Genomic DNA, 19,396 nt, shown 5'->3' with positions numbered 1-19,396 from the left:
GAAAGAAAGACTTGACTTAATTTTTAACATTTCCTTTCATTACTCAGATTTATGGTGTGGTGAGCTGGATTGTAATAAATAACTTTTTAACAGGAGTCTAACTACAGTGGTAGCAGCCATAGCAGCTTCTATGGGGCATGCAGTGTCAGGGGGCCCCGCCATCCGACCTGTTTCACAAAACTACAGTAATGTCTCTGTGGTTAGCTAGATGTGGTTTCTATGCCTACTTTTATTTGTAGAGCAATATTTGGTTAAAAAAGTTAGAAAGCTTAAAAATGTTAAAAAAAATGCTTATTATGTAGAGGGGCAATGATGATGTGGAGAGGGGCAATGTCTGGGTGTCCGGCCAGCTAGCTAAATCCTTTAGGAACCGCCCTTAAAGGAGTTATTGCCCTATCCACAGGATGGGGGATAACTTGTTGATGGATGGGGACGTGGCCATTTTCACCATGGTGGCCAAAATCGGGACGGGGGCGCTGACGGGGCAAAATAAAAAAAAATTGGTTGGGTGGTGCCGTGGTGGTTTAAGCGCCATAGCTCTTTTTGTTACAATATGGGGTCTCAATGTTGGGAACCACATTGATCACAAGAACAGAGTCCGCTGTACCTCTGTGGCACCCCAAAAGAATAGTGGACATTCACTTTCTATGGGGATGGCAGAGAAAGTTGAGTGCGACAATCGGATATTTCCTTCAACACCATAGAGATGAGTGGAGCAGCAGGGCGTCTGTCCGGCTGCTCTGGTCATTACAGCCACAATTGGGATACAACGGACCCCAGTTCTTGTGATCCCTGGGGTACCTACTGTTGAGACTCCCATCAATCAGGAAATTAGCCACTAGGGGTTCACTTGTTGTGACTGGAAAACCCCTTGAAAATAAAGCTGCCATTAGGCTATTGTACCCCATGGAAGGGCAGCACAATTTAATGATGATGAATGACCGGCGCTAGATCTGATTAATTTTGGAGGGTGGCTGAAGTTCTTTGTTTGTGGCACTTTGGGGGACATGTATTATCGTATCTGCACCTAAAAAATGCAAGGGATCTTTAGTTTTTTTGGGAGCCGAATTGTTGCGGATCAGTTAGAATACAATAAAAGGAGGAGAATGAGAGTGCGATGGTGCTAGTCTGAATGGTGACATACTTTCAGCAGGAGAAACTGAAGATTGATGCTGTTCATCGATGTTTTAAGATAGAATAAGAGGGAGAAGAAGAATTTTTGGAGCTCCGGTCATAGTGAAAATATTTTTCTCTATTTCTGTGGACTTTTTCAAAGACTGTGTGGACCGGTCTTATACCGTGAGTAGCTCCTTAAGGGGCAAACTGTGCACCACGAACAACTGTGTTTTCATTTATAATGAGTTTGCGCCAGAAAGAAAAGATGTTTCTGACTATCCCAACTCCTCCATCTTTTTTTGGCGCAAATGGGCGCGGCCTAACTTTTCCACATTATCAGTCTCATTTAGGTGTATTTTGTCTGCATTTTTAGGCGCAATTTTTGGTGCACAATTGACCAGGAAAAAAATGGTCAGAGAGCAAAATTAAGGCGCAGTCCATGTAAGATTTTGGCGCACATCTCATCGATGTCGTCATTACTATGGCGCACGACTGATTATTACCGTCTACCCATTATTTACTTACAGCCGTGCGCCACTTTAAAACATGTAGATGTGATGGTAGATTCCTCCTGCTGCCTCTGCCCTAATCTGTAATTTAATAATCCTGGAACCTAACTAGTTAGAAACTTTATTTTAGTAATATGTAAATTATCTGGAGAGGCTACTGGGGTGTGGTGTAGCCTTACTGCAGTGGCCTGCAGTTAATTTACATATTACTAAAATAAAGTTTTTAACAAGTTAGGTTGGGTTCTAGGGTTATTACATTACAGATTAGGGCAGAGGCAGCAGGAGGAATCTACCATCATGTCTACTTCTGATAGCAGATTCCTCATGGTAGGTTTCCTTTAACCCCTTAAGTTTCCTGTCTCTGTGTATTGGGCACATTTGGTTTCATTATATCTAAACGATGCCCTTGCTTGTATTTTTGACAGATTCCCTGGAAATATTAAAGGTGGTTTTATATGACTCTGGCAGCTCTGTATTAAATTGGGCAATAATTAACACAACATATAAATTCTACCTTGTTAGCGCTTATTACTGTATATCATATCATGCCGCATGTTAATCTTGGGAAGTGAATATTGCATTCCATTACTGCTACTGTTATTAGGTTAAAAAAAAATGGAAATAAAAGTAATGAGCGTCTAATATCGTGCGAGCGCTAATCAGTTTGCAGTCGCGTTTTTGCCCTCATGAAATTGTCTTCTATTAGCTGAAATCCAACTATTTATATTGTATATTTAATAGTAAGATGATCAGCGTTAAATGTAATTATGAAGCAGCGAAGGAACTGAATTCTAATTATAAGAAAATTCATATACGAAAATATAAACACACAACAAACAAATGAACGTAATCGGGTTTTTATACAGTTCTCGAAATTCCATACCGAGTCTCAGGGACGTCTGAAACCATTTCACGGAGTAAATCAATTTCTGGTGGAAAACCAGAACTAAATGTATAATTGTTTGGAGTAAGGTGCATATTTACTCAGCCCAGGAGATTACTATAACTGTGGAAAAAAACACAAAATGTATTTCAGGATTGTTTAAAAAAACTGTTTCCTGAGAAGATGGCTTCTAACATGTGACTTTATATGCACATGAACCTACTGTATGTGTTTCTGTGTGTTGTTGCTGATATCTTAGGTATATAGTCTAGTATAAGTTCTCATCTCAGCAGCACATACAGATCAACTGTGAGTGATGCAAAGCAACATGTAAAGGGATGGGACACGCTACAAGAGAACCTGATGCAAATCGGAAAATGTTGCCTATTCTACTGGAAGCATGTTATAGAACAAAAGGAGCAGATTATACATAGGGGCAGATTTACTTACCCGGTCCGTTCGCGATCCAGCGGCACGTTCTCTGCGCTGGATTCGGGTCCGGCCGGGATTCACTAAGGTAGTTCCTCCGCCGTCCACCAGGTGGCGCTGCTGCGCTGAAGTTCCCCGGAGACGCGCTGGAATGCCCTGAAATTCACCGGCCTATACCTGGTGAAGGTAAGTGTAATTTTCGCGACACATTTTTTGTCTTAAATGCGGCGGTTTTTCCGAATCCGTCGGGTTTTCATTCGGCCACGCCCCCCGATTTCAGTCGCGTGCATGCCGGCGCCGATGCGCCACAATCCGATCGTGTGCGCCAAAAACCCGGGGCAATCCAGGTACAATCGGCGCAAATCGGAAATATTCGGGTAACACGTCGGGAAAACGCGAATCGGGCCCTTAGTAAATGACCCTCATAGTGTCCTATCTGCAGGTAGCATGTTATAGAGCAGAAGGAGCAGATTACACATAGGGGGTCATTTACTAAGGGCCCGATTCGCGTTTTCCCGACATGTTACCCGAATATTTCTGATTTGCACCGATTGTACCTGAATTGCCCCGGGATTTCGGCGCACGCGATCGGATTGTGGCGCATCGGCGCTGGCATGCACGCGACGGAAATCGGGGGGCGTGGCCGAACAAAAACCCGACGTATTCGGAAAAACCGCCGCATTTAAAAGCCGAAATTGTGTCGCTTGGGACACACTTACCTTCACCTGGTCCAGCTCGGTGTATTCCGGCACGTTCAGTTGATTTTCAGCGCAGCAGCGCCACCTGGTGGACGGCGGAGGAACTACCTTCATAAATCTCGTCCGGACCCGAATCCTGTTCAGAGAACGCGCCGCTGGATCGCGAATGGGCCGGGTAAGTAAATCTGCCCCATAGTGTCCTATCAGCAGCCAGCATGTTATAGAGCAGAAGGAGCTGAGCAGACTGTACGTAATGTCCTATCTGCAGGCAGCATGTTAGAGAGCAGGAGGAGCTGAGCAGATTGCACATAGTATATTATATGCAGGCAGCATGTTATAGAGCAGGAGGTGCTGAGTAGATTGTACATAGGGTCCTATCTGAAGGTATCATGTTATAGAGCAGCAAGTTATAGAGCAGAACGAGCTGAGTAGATTGTACATAGTGTCATATCTGCAAGCATCATGTTATAGAGCAGGATAAGCTGACCAGATTGTACATAGTATCCTATCAACAGGCAGCATGTTATAGAGTAGGAGGAGTTGAGCAGATTGTACATAGTGTCCTATCTGCAGGCAGCAGGTTATAGATCAGAAGTAGCAGATTGTACATAGTATCCAATCTGCAGGCAGCATGTTATAGAGCAGGAGGAGTTGAGAAGATGGTACATAGTGTCCTATCTGCAGGCAGCATTTTATAGAACAGAAGAAGCAGAGCAGATTGTGCACGGTGTCTTATCTGCGGGCAGCATCTTACAAAGCAGTAGAAACTAAACAGATTCTTCATAGTGTCCTATCTGCTGGCAGCATGTTATAGAGGCAAAGATTCTACATAATTATTTATCTACAGGACATAGAAAATAGTCACTGGGGCTATCTTAAGAACTTAATAGATGGTCATTGCCCAGTTTCCCAATCTTGTATAATGCCTCTCTGCTGTCCACTAAGTATCTGCTGTAATTCTTTAATCTGCCGTCAAAATCCATCATGATAAACCAGGGACACTTACTCATAGATCCAGGCACCGTGACTATGGTATGATCTTCTAATAAATGTTATCCATGGCCTCCTTTCTTCCAAAACCATGTTTAAAATTAGAGTTATGAGTCAGAGGGGCTCTGTGGGGCGTTACTAGGACACCTCCGTATTGCAGCATTACAGGCCGTTACACTGTGCAGCAGCACTCCCACCTCCCACTGTTTGCCGGAGCTTTCTGTGCTGCACTGAGATTGCACAAGGCAGAGGGAGGGGGAAGTGCTGAGCAGGAGCAAGGGGGAAGAGTGACACTATAACAGCCTGTGAAGCTGCTGCACAGCAGTATTATTATTAGTATAATTTTAAGAGTTGATTTTAGAAGGAAGGAGGTGATGGATAACAAATATAAGAAGATTATCACAGTCACTGTGCCTGGATCTATGAGTAAGTGTCCCTGGTTTATCATGATGGATTTTGATGTTAGATTTCCTTTAATGACTAGAACAGTCCAGAAGGAAACTGTACACCTGTTATATGTCCTTTACCTCTATGGACAGGAATGGGACCCAATTTTGGGTTAATGCTATAAAACAGGTTAAAAGCAGAATCTGAAGACTAGCAAACAGATGCCCCGTGAGACACACAATACTATATTATCCAGCTGTGCTATTTGTATGTGCTGCTACCGGGCTTATCTATCTTAGACTGTATTTTTCCATTTCACAAGGTGAATTTGGACCCTGATACTGTGAAAATCTTTTGATTCCTGAATGAACTGAAGCGTGCAGGCGGCTTTCACTCATCTCTGCTCCAATTTTCTGCTTGTGCCAGGAAAAAAAAACATTCCACCCTTACCCTTCCATGTTATTCTTATATGTTTACAGGAGTAAAAATAAAGTTTTAGTAGGATTTTAGGAGCTTTTCAAAAAAAATTAAATATCCCTCAAGAGGCATCTAGATATCTAGAAATGAATGGTGAAATCCTTGTCCAGGACATCTGCAGAGGATGCATGTCCTTACAACGATATTGCTAAAATATCAGAGGTCATCCCGACCTTATCAGTTTTGGCAACCAATATGCAAATAATTCTTCTTGTTGTGAGGTAGGCGCCGCTAGGACCCACCATCTTACATAAGAGAGCCTCATTAACATATCAGGTGGTAACATTTTTGCTCAGGACAGGTGGGGGCTATACAGAAAATTCCAAACATGCTAAAATTGGTGGATCAGCACTTTTTACACTATAAATAGAGTCAGAGTTTGTGTAGGAGAGAAAACTAAATTACGGCAACTGAAAATTTTAAGATAGATCTAGTAGTAAGTACTAGGACATATGTTGTGAGGATGCCCTGTGCTCAGTAAAGGTTGTGAGCATGCCCCGTGCTCTATGCATGTTGTGAGCATGCGTTGTGCTCTATACATTTCGTGAGCATGCCCTGTGCTCTATACATTTCGTGAGCATGCCCTGTGCTCTATACATTTCGTGAGCATGCCCTGTGCTCTATACATGTTTTGAGCATGCCTTGTGCTCTATACATGTCGTGAGCATGCCCTGTGCTCTATAGATGTTGTGAGCATGCCTTGTGCTCTATACATGTCGTGAGCATGCCCTGTGCTCTATACATGTCGTGAGCATGCCTTGTGCTCTATACATGTCGTGAGCCTGTCTTGTGCTCTATAGATGTTGTGAGCATGCCCTGTGCTCTATACATGTTGTGAGCATGCCCTGTGCTCTATACATGTTGTGAGCATGCCCTGTGCTCTATACATGTCGTGAGCAAGCCCTGTGCTCTATACATGTCGTGAGCAAGCCCTGTGCTCTATACATGTCGTGAGCATGCCCTGTGCTCTATACATGTCGTGAGCAAGCCCTGTGCTCTATACATGTCGTGAGCAAGCCCTGTGCTCTATACATGTCGTGAGCATGTCTTGTGCTCCATACATGTTGTGAGCATGCCCTGTGCTCTATACATGTTGTGAGCATGCCCTGTGAGCTATACATGTTGTGAGCATGACTTGTGCTCTATACATGTTGTGAGCATGCCCTGTGATCTATACATGTTGTGAGCATGCCCCGTGCTCTATACATGTTGTGAGTGTCCCTGTGCTCTATACATGTTGTGAGCATGCCCCGTGCTCTATGTATGTTGTGAGCATGCCCTGTGCTCTATGTGTATTGTGAGCATGCCTTGTGCTCTATACATGTTGTGAGCATGCCCCGTGCTCTATGCATGTTGTGAGCATGCCCTGTGCTCTGTATAGGTTGTGAGCATGGCCTGTGCTCTATGCGTGTTGTGAGCATGCCCTATGCTCTATACATGTTGTGATCATGTCCTGTGCTCTATACATTTTGTGAGCATGCCTTGTGCTCTATAGATGTCGTGAGCATGCCCTGTGCTCTATACATGTTGTGAGCATGCCCTGTGCTCTATACATGTCGTGAGCATGCCCTGATGCCCTGACACATGGCTTATTCTTAGACTTCTGATTCTCTGTCTAAATCTTTTTAATAGGGATGTTACCTTTTAATGTTATTCTACCATGTTTTGATGATTAGATAATTCCTGACTCAGTAGACAAAGCTGAAAAGTGATCTTCACAAAACAGGAAATCTGCTGATTGTCAGGTTTTAATGGTCACTATAAAAATTACTCATTTCAAAAAATTAACTTAAAATGGGACATTTTTATGAAAATTAAAACTCCTTAGATTATGTATGTCACCTGTTAACATGATTAAGAAGACTTCCCAATGGAAACATGAACCACGCCTGTAAGAAATTTTTTTTCATATTGACACCAAGTGTTTTTTTCTTTTTGTATACAGGTACCAGCAGTGCAGAGGTGAAGGAAAACCGTAATTTTCGAAATCGGGAGGACCTGGCTCTCTCTTCTGACAGACCAAAGGTTGGACCAACCAGTCTTAAACGTAAGAGGCCCTTGGAGGAAGGTAATGGTGGACATTTCTGCAAGCTGCAGATTATACTAAAGAAACTATCATGGTCAGTAACACCAAAAAACGCCCTCGTTCAACTTCATGAACTAAAACCTGATCTGCAATACAGAATAGTTTCCCAAACTGGCCCTGTGCACGCCCCGGTGTTCTCTGTGGCGGTGGAAGTAAATGGACTCACATTCGAGGGCAGTGGACCTACAAAAAAGAAAGCAAAAATGAGAGCGGCTGAGTTGGCTCTAAAATCGTTCGTTCAGTTTCCAAATGCCTGTCAAGCACATTTTGCAATGGGAAACTGCATCAACCCATCGACTGACTTCACATCTGACCAGGCAGACTTCCCAGATACTCTGTTCAAGGAGTTTGAACCATCTACACACAGCGAGCACTTCCCAGGCTATAGCCCAGTTAATAATGAATTGCTTTCCAGTGCATATCGACATGGGAGATTAGTCTGTCACACGTTGGATTTAATGGGCCATACTAAACAAAGCAAGCACAAGATGGCCTCCCCAGCTGAGAGTGAGAAGAACCCAGTGGTGATGCTAAATGAGCTGAGACCTGGCCTGAGGTATGTCTGCCTTTCAGAAACTGTGGAGAAGCAGCACATCAAACGTTTCGTCATGGCAATGAGAGTTGATGGGAGGACATTTGAAGGTTCAGGACGTAGCAAGAAGTTGGCCAAAGCCCAGGCGGCACAGGCCGCACTACAGGCGCTCTTCAATATTCAGCTGACCAGTCACATACCCAACAGGAGTAAATGTAACCACTTATCACAGGTAAGAGATCATGGCCGAGGCTCGAGTTAGGAGAAACATTTGCCTAAATGATCTTCTCTAATGCTTTTTCTTTAGAGACACGATGACGGCCGTCTTATATGCTCAGTGTTGTTCGCTCTATAATTAAAAAAAAACATTACAAATTTATGCAAAAACACAATTGACGATATTAAGATGATTGTATTTTAACATGTAGCACATACATACCATATACTGAGACTATTGAGTATGTACTAAGGGTTTGATCCCCACCCAACCGTCTTATAAAACCATCTTTAGAAGATTATTTTTTTCATTTCAAATACAGGTGTTCTCCTACATAAGGACACCCAAATTACAGACGACCACTAGTTACAGGTGGACCTCTCTGACGACTGGTGAAGCTCTCTGGATGTTACTATAGTCCCAGGCTGCAATGATCAGCTGTAAGGTGTCTGTAATGAAGCTTTATTTATTAATCCTTGTTCCCATTACAGCGAAAAAAGGAAAAAAAAATCTTATTGACTCTTGGCCGAAAAAAAATAAATAAATTCTGGAGCTACAATTGTATGTAAGTCGGAACTGTATATTTTATAAGTGTAGCTCTAGCCAAAGTTTTTTCGGTTTCTTTGACAATTGAATTCTAAAAATGTTGGATTGTCATGAGAACCAGGATTATATATATTTATATATTTACGTTACCCACCTAAGGGTATGTTCGGAATCTTCTAAAATACAATACATTGTGTTGTTGGTAATCATTTAGTTAAAATGGTATCTCATTTCTATCACATAAACATGTCATGGCCAAGTCCTATATTAATTTCCACCTATCTGACAAGGTGTAAATAACTGGGAATGTGTACACTCTTATCTCGTGTGAGCTGCGCAGCTAATGGAACCATCTTAATTAATTTCAAAGAATAACAAGGAAATGTACAGGCGCAAGCCATATGAGCGTGAAAACATCTCCATTACTGCAGACAGCTACTAACATTACTGCACAGACAAAGAAGGTAGAGATGTATGTATGGATAGATAGATAGATAGATAGATAGATAGATAGATAGATAGATAGATAGATAGATAGATAGATAGATAGATAGACAGACAATGAATATAAGATAAATAGATATTAAATAGATACTGGGCCACATGTATCACTCGTTTTTTCTGTTGTTATTGCAACTTTTCATTCAGGCGCACCGTTTTTGCATCATTTTTGCGACTAAACGCCAAACTATCCACGCAGCAAAAATAACCAGCTTTCCCTCATCTATCTTACCAATCCAGATGTCTTGCTGCGCCTAATGATATTCATCACTTGCAACGTTTTCATTTAGGTGCAAAAACGGGCGCAAAAACACTCCAGCCCGAAGGTGGCGTTATCTGAGAAGAAAGCACTGAGCCCCTTGGCAGAACAGCTCATTTCTAGCAGCAGAGCTCAGCCAGACACTAGAACATATAATACAGACATGAGATGCTCTGCAGACAGGAGCTGCAGACTGTATTTACAGTTCATCACCTTCTATTTACAAAACATTCTGCAAAATCCTGAGCTCACAGCAGGACAGGAGAGAAGAGAAGTTTGCAGAAGCTTGCAGATACTACAAACAAGTGTCCCCCATGTAATTCTGCACAGTGTCTGAGGGGGATACTGTGCAGAATTACAGGGGTGCAGCAGGAGACCAGCACTGGGGGATCCCCTCCAGGAGAAGCCCCTGCTGAGGAGGTCACTGGGTGCTGGGTGTCACACACCTGGGTGCTCCTGTGAGTGTTATCTTCATTCTGGGCTGTGGGAGAAGCAGAGAGGAGCTTGTAGCAGGATCACATGTAAGTGCCTGAATCTAACATTGCGCCTAAACTGTGCCAAAATTGCGCCTAAACTGTGTTAAAGTAAAGTGATTAATAAGAGGCAGGAAATTACCTTATCACAGTTGGTTGTAGCTTGTGATCATTCTGGCAAAACAGTGCGCCATAATTTAGGCGCAACTACTACACTTAGGCGCACAAAAGTGATAAATGTGGCCCAGTGTATATGGACAGATAGATAGATATTAGATAGATAGATAGATAGATACATAGATATGAGATAGATAGATAGATAGATAGATATGAGATAGATAGATAGATAGATAGATAGATATGAGATAGATAGATATATATGAGATAGATAGATAGATAGATGATAGACAATGAATATAAGATAAATAGATAGTAAATAGATATATGGATGGATAGATAGATAATGACAAATAAATTATTGATAAAACATTAACCATAAAAAAATAGAAAATGGATATAAGGTAGTTAGATACATAAAAAGATAATATATATATATACGATTAATAAGAGATAGGTATAAGCTAGATAGACAGATAGGTGGTCATTTATCAGGGCTTGTTTGCCAGAAATTGTGACTATTTTCCCCTTTAGACCAACCACACGCCAAATGGGCTAGGTGGGGTGCATAGGGGGCGTGTCCCATCGGACCCCCTGTTCTCGTGATCTGGATCTGTGGGGGTCTTATCACTGGGTCCCCTACCGATCAGCAAGTTTCCTGGTAAAACCCCTTTAACAATTCATAAATAGAAAGATACTGTAGATAATAGATTGTGAGATAGATAATAAATAGATAATAACTAATTTCTACACTGAAAAAAACATGATTTTTTAATATTCTTTTATGAAATCTTTATCATGTGTATACATCTAAACTGTATACAGTGGTTGGAACTTTTCATGTTGACATGATGGATATTGTATTGAAATTATTTAATAAATGATAGTTCTTAACTTCATTCGAGCTGAGGTTGTGTAGGGATGTGATGTACTTCTGTGAGATGTGGTTATTATGTAGCGTTTTGTAGTTCCCCTTTAAAAAAAACGCGAACATCTCCTAATAGAAAGTGAATGAAAATATTGCAGACAGTGATGAGTTGTTATAGGTCTCAGTATATAACAATGTGTGTACATGGCGTCCTCCTTATACACACAGCACATTTGCGGAGATGACTGGCGTGTCAGTCTTTGTCCTAGGGCGGCAGATTTTCATCTCTTTAATGCCATATTTAAAGTTCATAAAAATCACTCATAAGAAATTATCACTGTACTAAGTATTTACTGGTGTGTCAGTGTAAATGTGAGCTCGCTAAATGCTAATGAATGTTGATGAGTTAAAAGAGGGCATAAGATCCCATTTCATCAGCTGATAATATGCAGACGTGATTTACAGACTGATTTACAAGCAGTTTTTAATTAAGAAAGTGAGTGGAAAAGATGGCGGAAGAGCCCACTGTGCCAGAGGAGCCCATTTGGATTGTAAATTTTTGATTTAACTGCATCAGTGCCAAGCCGTGTCTGCACAGATGTTGAGAGGAGGAGGATGGACGGTAACATCAGAACTTCGTGGCTTTAGGCTGAAGTCATTGTTTTATGCAGCATAAAAGATTATGCTATTTATTTTCTTGCCTACACTAAGTATCCTCATAATCTGTGGGGAGGCAGGAGAATGGTTCATTTTAAGAATAATTCAGAAATTTTACATACAGAAAATTATACAATTTAGAGACAGGGTAACACTTTTACATTGTCAAAGAAATTTGTTATTATTATAGCAAAGAAATAAAATTGAATCCTTGAAAATTAAGATGCCAATTTTAATATTCATAGATCTTTTTTCCTACAAAAAAAATTAAAACTTTGGTGTATCTTTTAATGGAAAACTGGTTCCATAGCACACTGAAAGAAGTTGCCACTCCCGGTGGCGTGCATAAATTAAGAGCCAGGGAAGCCGAGAGGTGCTCAGGCCCCATCAGCCTGAGCGCCTCCTGCACTATTACAAAGTTAATATTTAGTTACTAAAGTTACATAAAAATGTCTAAAATACAGTCCCCCATCCCCAGGCCGAACGAGCAGTCTAATTAGGGCAATCACCAGTAATCTGGTGATATAATGTCCTTTATTGTCCTGTACTTTTGTTGCAACTTACAATCTGACACATTTAGACCTAAAGTCAATCTCGGTCCTTTTGCTGCTAAGTCCTAACTTAGACCCACTTGGATCATTGTTGGATTGTGGGTAGCCTGTATTGTTTGTGGGCTTTGCTCTTCCACGTTGCTGCTGAAGTTTTGAAGAATGCAAAGCTATTGCCACGGAATTACAAGACCTTGCTGAACATGTTGTAGACTAACAGTAGGGTAAAGAATAAGGCTAGGCTGGACTTAGCATTTATTTGACTCATTGGGGGTCATTTACTAAGGGCCCGATTCGCGTTTTCCCGACGTGTTACCCGAATATTTCCGATTTGCGCCGATTGTACCTGAATTGCCCCGGGATTGTGGCGCACGCGATCGGATTGTTGCGCATCGGCGCCGGCATGTGCGCGACGGAAATCGGGGGGCGTGGCCGAACGAAAACCCGACGTATTCGGAAAAACCGCCGCATTTAAAAACCGAAAAAGTGTCGCTTGGGGAGCGCTTACCTTCACCTGGTCCGAGGTGGTGCATTCAGGCGCGATGAGATGACTTTCAGCGCAGCAGCGCCACCTGGTGGACGGCGGAGGAACTACCTTCTTAAATCCCGTCCGGACCCGAATCCAGAGCAGAGAACGCGCCGCTGGATCGCGAATGGGCCGGGTAAGTAAATTTGCCCCATTGTCCTTCTTTTGCTGCTTACAGTTGCCAGTGATTTGTACCTGAGCCTGAATGAATTACAGGCAGTCCCCGGGTTACGTACAAGATAGGTTCCATAGCTTTATTCTTAAGTTGAATTTGTATGTAAGTCGAAGCTGTATATTTTATAATTGTAGATCCAAACAAATTTTATTTTGCCCCATTGACAATTGGAGTTTTAAAATTTTTTGCTGTAATGTGACCAAGGATTATCAATAAAGCTTCATTACAGACACCTTACAGCTGATTATTGCAGCCTGGGACTATAGTAAAGCATCCAGAGAGCTTCACCAGAGGTCACAGTGGTCAGAGGGGTCTGTCTTTAACTAGGGGTCGTCTGTAAGTCGGGTGTCCTTAAGTAGGGGACCACCTGTATTCTATTTTATTAGGCTGTTGCTGATATTGAGCCGTCGCCATTTTCCCAATGTTAAGGTTAGAAATAACAAAGATGTATAAGCTCTATATAGGGCTTTTAATAAGCAGAAAACATCATGTGACTCTGTGGACAATGGCTGCCACTCTATTATTGTAATTATTATAAGGAAAGGCGTAGAGGGAGTAAAATTTGCCTTGCATTTACGAAGCGTCTTTATAGAGACAGTAAATACGAGCATAAGGATTAATTAACTTTAGATTAAATGATGAACTATAGACTCTCAGCCACTGTATCTGTTTGATGAGAGGCAGCTTTTGATTTTCATAAGCAAATTCTCCAAACTGCTGCTTCCAGAGTCTGAAAGTGGCGTTTCCCTCTCAGCGAGGAGCGAGCTTGTTAAATACGCTTTTATCGTTCTCATTAAATAGGAAAGGCAGCAATGATTAGGCAAACATAACATCAAAGAGAAGGGGATATTCATTTTTACTGATTGTACAGCTGTTTGCTAGAAATAAAAAGCTTCCTGTACTACACTCGATCCGCAGTGTTCCTCCAGATCGTATTACAACATGCAGCATCAGCGGAGACCAGGGTCATTTTAATCATAGGGTAGATACGCAAGGTCTTCCCAGACAAGACATAACATTACACATGGTAGTGAAACCCGGGAAGAATAAGCCTTATACTATCAGTGTATACTCTATACCAGCTATGCAAGTTTTAACAAATATGTAAAAACAGCAAAAATCGGAAATTGAAAATTATGTACTTACAATCTGTGTCCTAGCTTGAAGTTTAACCGATGGATCGGTGTTGGATGTTAAATGACCTATATTGTTTGTGGGCTGCTAGTCTGCAAAAGTTTTGGAAAATTTCTAAAAGTGCAAATACTGCCAGGACAGCAATTCTGAGAAGCTGAAGGGGATTTACAGTACCCCAATCAGCTGGACAACTAGCAAGCTGATCTATATCCCCTATCCACGCTAAAAGTTTTGAAGACAACCTATCAGTTAAACTAACCCACACAAACTAAACATAACTTTGAAAACTGCTGGTATACAGCAGTACAACTATCCCTATATTGTTATTCCCCATGCCTGACAAGTTCCACAGTCCGTTTGTAAAGTTCACTAACTACCTTTGTGTATTTATGTTATTCTACTTTAGCTGCACATTAAGCTTAATAAAGGACAAGATGCCTTCTTTCACTTCAGTTAAGGAAACTCAGCTCTGCTACTTCATTCACGTGTTGCCTGTGTGACTCACTAAAGAGAATGCCTGAAGGAGTGGTGAACGAAGGGTTGAGAGAGACATTGGCTTCATGTTACTGACTGAAGAGAAATCAGCTCACTCCTCCTCAGGAATTCTCTTCAGTGGAGTGATAATAGCTGTTTTACAGATAAATATATGGCAATTTAGAAATCCTTATAATGATCTACAGTATACTCGCTGCACCTAGCGTGTAGAAAAAGTTTAATAAGGATTTAGACATCTTTTTTGAGTGTAGAATTGTGACTTATTATAGTTACTTTAATTTTTTGGAGATGCTTTGTGGATAGAGGGATTTATTCTGATTGTGAGTCAGCAAGAAATGTTTCCTGTACATCTTCGATCAAGGTTTCAACATAAAAGAAACCTTATGTCACTTTTTTTGCTTTTTGCCATAGAAAATATATTGTCATTTGGAGATACTTTATGATAGAGTCCTGCACGTTAAAGGCGTAGTCCGGGAATATGAACGTCTGATACAAAAACCCATGATGCTAACAATAAATGAATGTAACAAAACTTAATGTCATTAGTCACAAAATGGATCTTAAATAGTTTGATTTTATGATTCACAAAATTTTATGGCCTCTCTAAAGTTATCACCAAGATGGCTGCCATTGGAAAGTACAAGTTCCATGATCCTTTAGTTCTCAGTAACTCCTCCTCCCTCTTATGCTCTGCTCCCAGTGATGATGTAACAGCCTTTCTCGCTCCATTACCATAGTAATGATGTGTAACTGCCATCACCACAACACCTCTAAGATTTCTTCTGTGCATCCTCTATGCTCATCATTCAAAATACTCATCCTACAAAAACCCTGCTGCCACTATAATATCCACTGGGCAACTTCTATCCTAACCTATAATCTCCTTCACCTAAAGAGTAGAAGACCTAATCTGCAGGATCCTCATACCTTCTATCCTACCCTATAATCTCCTTCTTTTGAATAGTGGAAGACCTCATCTGTAGGATCCTCATACCTTCTATCCTACCCTATAATCTCCTTCTTCTGAAGAGTGGAAGACCTCATCTGTAGGGTCCTCATACCTTCTATCCTCACCTATAATCTCCTTCTTCTGAAGAGGGGAAGACCTCATCTGTAGGGTCCTCATTAGAGATGAGCGAGCACTAAAATGCTCGGGTACTCGTTATTCGAGACGAACTTTTCCCGATGCTCGAGTGCTCGTTTCGAGTAACGAGCCCCATTGAAGTCAATGGGAGACTCGAGCATTTTTCAAGGGGACCAAGGCTCTGCACAGGGAAGCTTGGCCAAACACCTGGGAACCTCAGAAAAGGATGGAAACACCATGGAAATGGACAGGAAACAGCAGGGGCAGCATGCATGGATGCCTCTGAGGCTGCTTAATCGCACCATTATGCCAAAATTATGGGCAACAGCATGGCCATGACAGAGTGACAGAATGAAGCTAGATAGCATCTAAAACATCCAATAATTGACCCTGACACTATAGGGGACGGCATGCAGAGGCAGCGGCAGCAGCGGAAGGCTAGAGAGTGGCATGGCGACATACCCTAAATGGACTCAGGCTTCAAACCAATGGGTAGCAGAGAGGAACCAAAGAAGGTGAGCAAGAAGCGCTCAAATAATATTGGTACATGATAAAAGTTTGCCAGTATATTTTGTGGATTACACAGCAGGGTGGCGACAAAGTTAACATGGAAGCCATGAAAACAATCCAAAATTCTGCCTGACACAGCTCGTTTGATAAGGGGACGATGTATGGAGGCAGTGAACTAGTAGTAGATTAAAGGTACTGCAGTTAAAACTATGTTAGTTGGTTCTTGGCATGGAGCTGGCGCTCCGCTGCCAGGCGAGCTTTCGCCAATCCAAGCCCCTGTCTCTAGGCTACTCCCCAAACAGCACTTCTAAGAACCTTTCGGATAAGATCAAGTGTAGTAGCGTTCTTATAAGTTTGGGATATGGCGGGTGAGGGGAATGTAAACATCTGCGCAAGAAGCGCTGAAATAATATCCGTAAATGAAAAAAGTTTTCCAGTATATTTTGTGGCTTACACAGCAGGGTGGCGACAAAGTTAACAAGTTTGATGTGGAATGCCCTGTAATAGTTCTTGGGCGGTGTGCCTTTTATCGCCTAGGCTCAGCAGTTTGAGCACCGCCTGCTGTCGCTTAGCGACGGCACTGCTGCTGTGCCTAGAGCTACCGACTGATGGCGCCATGCCCACGGATGGTCGTTCGGAGGAGGAGGTGGAGGAGGGGTGGGAGGAGGAGGAGGCATAGTAGGCCTCAAACACCTGGACCGAGGTAGGCCCCGCAATCCTCGGCGTCGGCAGTATATGACCAGCCGCAGGGTCACACTCGGTCCCAGCCTCCACCAAGTTAACCCAATGTGCCGTCAGAGATATATAGTGGCCCTGCCCGGCAGCACTCGTCCACGTGTCCGTGGTCAGGTGGACCTTGTCAGAAACGGCGTTGGTCAGGGCACGGATTATGTTGTCTGACACGTGCTGGTGCAGGGCTGGGACGGCACATCGGGAAAAGTAGTGGCGGCTGGGGACCGAATACCGAGGGGCGGCCGCCGCCATGAGGCTGCGAAAGGCCTCGGTCTCTACTAGCCTATAGGGCAGCATCTCCAGGCTTAGCAATCTGGAAATGTGCACATTAAGGGCTTGGGCGTGCGGGTGGGTTGCACTATATTTGCGTTTCCGCTCCAGCGTCTGGGGTATGGAGAGCTGAACGCTGGTGGATGCTGTGGAGGATCGTGGAGGTGACGATGGGGTTTTTGTGGCAGGGTCCTGGGCAGGGGGCTGACTATCAGCTGACACAGGGGAAGGAGCAGTGGTGTGCACGGCCGGAGGTGAACGCGCTTGTTGCCACTGAGTGGGGTGTTTAGCATTCATATGCCTGCGCATACTGGTGGTAGTTAAGCTAGTAGTGGTGGAACCCCTGCTGATCCTGGTTTGGCAAATGTGGCACACCACAGTCCGTCGGTCATCCGGTGTTTCCTTAAAGAACCTCCAGACTTCTGAAAATCTAGCCCTCGCCGCAGGAGCCCTCGCCACGGGAGCTTCACTAGTTGACACATTTGGCGCTGATGCACCAGCTCTGGCCCTGCCTCTCCGTCTGGCCCCACCACTGCCTCTTCCAACCTGTTCTGGTCGAGGACTCTCCTCCGTCTCAGAAGCACTGTGTTCACCCGGCCTCTCAACCCAGCTTGGGTCTGTCACCTCATCATCCTCCGATCCCTCAGTCTGCTCCCCCCTCGGACTTCCTGCCCTGACAACAACTTCCCCACTGTCTGACAACCGTGTCTCCTCATCGTCGGACACCTCTTTACACACTTCTTCCACTACGTCAACAAGGTCATCATCACCCACAGACTGCGACTGGTGGAAAACCTGGGCATCAGAAAATTGCTCATCAGCAACCGGACAAGTGGTTTGTGACTGTGGGAAGGGTCCAGAAAACAGTTCCTCAGAGTATGCCGGTTCAAATGGCAAATTTTGCTGGGAGGGGGCAGACTGGGGGGGAGGAGGCTGAGGTGCAGGAGCTGGAGGAGTGCCGATTTCGGTGACATGGGTGGACTGCGTGGAAGACTGACTGGTGGACAAATTGCTCGAAGCATTGTCGGCAATCCACGACATCACCTGTTCGCACTGTTCTGGCCTCAACAGTGCTCTAGCACGAGTCCCAGTAACTTCAGACATGAACCTAGGGAGTGTAGCTCTGCGGCGTTCCCCTGCTCCCTCATAAGCAGGTGGTGTCTCACCCCGCCCAGGACCACGGCCTCTGACCCCTGCAGTAGTTGGACGCCCACGTCCCCGCCCTCGTCCTCTACCCCTAGCCCTCGGGTTAAACATTTTGAAAATGAGAGTTATAACTTGTATTTTTTTTTTAACTTTTTTTTTTTTTTTTTTTTGTGTTTTTTAGTTTTTAAAACCAAACGATGCTATCCTATTGCTATGGCTATTTTCTAGCCAAGTATTACAGCACACTACTATGCCAGATGAGATGACGCTGAGTTATGAAAAAAATAAACGTAAAATAAAAAAGGAAATGGCAGACTGTGCCTAGTTGAAATACAACCCCCGGGCCCTAATAAATTTTCCCACTTCGGTCTTTGCGATGGATATGTGCGTCACTAAAACACAGTGGTCGCAAGTCTGACTCCAAATTGCTCCCAATTTGATAGTAGATGCACTGCAGCAAGTACAGCCACCAGCAGATCAACCAGAAATCAAATATATATAACGCTACTGTAGGCGTAATTAAGACGTTTGTATTCTCCTATGGCTATTTTCTAGCCAAGTATTACAGCACACTACTATGCCAGATGAGATGACGCTGAGTTATGAAAAAAATAAACGTAAAATAAAAAAGGAAATGGCAGACTGTGCCTAGTTGAAATACAACCCCGGGCCCTAATAAATTTTCCCACTTCGGTCTTTGCGATGGATATGTGCGTCACTAAAACACAGTGGTCGCAAGTCTGACTCCAAATTGCTCCCAATTTGATAGTAGATGCACTGCAGCAAGTACAGCCACCAGCAGATCAACCAGAAATCAAATATATATAACGCTACTGTAGGCGTAATTAAGACGTTTGTATTCTCCTATGGCTATTTTCTAGCCAAGTATTACAGCACACTACTATGCCAGATGAGATGACGCTGAGTTATGAAAAAAATAAACGTAAAATAAAAAAGGAAATGGCAGACTGTGCCTAGTTGAAATACAACCCCGGGCCCTAATAAATTTTCCCACTTCGGTCTTTGCGATG

The 19,396-nt window shown here is 43.1% G+C and overlaps 1 protein-coding gene across 1 annotated transcript in view; it reads left to right on the top strand.

The window, feature by feature from the left end:
• The window catches only part of ADARB2 (adenosine deaminase RNA specific B2 (inactive)), a 463,608-nt gene that overhangs the window by 300,880 nt on the left and 143,332 nt on the right, over positions 1-19,396 (top strand). Inside the window, exon 5 of the mRNA XM_072153999.1 lies at positions 7,435-8,339. Coding sequence (XP_072010100.1) covers positions 7,435-8,339 — 905 coding nt within the window. The remainder of the gene's footprint in view (positions 1-7,434; positions 8,340-19,396) is intronic.

Source organism: Engystomops pustulosus, chromosome 5 (assembly GCF_040894005.1).
Source record: "Engystomops pustulosus chromosome 5, aEngPut4.maternal, whole genome shotgun sequence".
NCBI classification, from domain to species: domain Eukaryota; kingdom Metazoa; phylum Chordata; class Amphibia; order Anura; family Leptodactylidae; genus Engystomops; species Engystomops pustulosus.
This window is presented reverse-complemented; position numbering and strand designations above follow the sequence as displayed.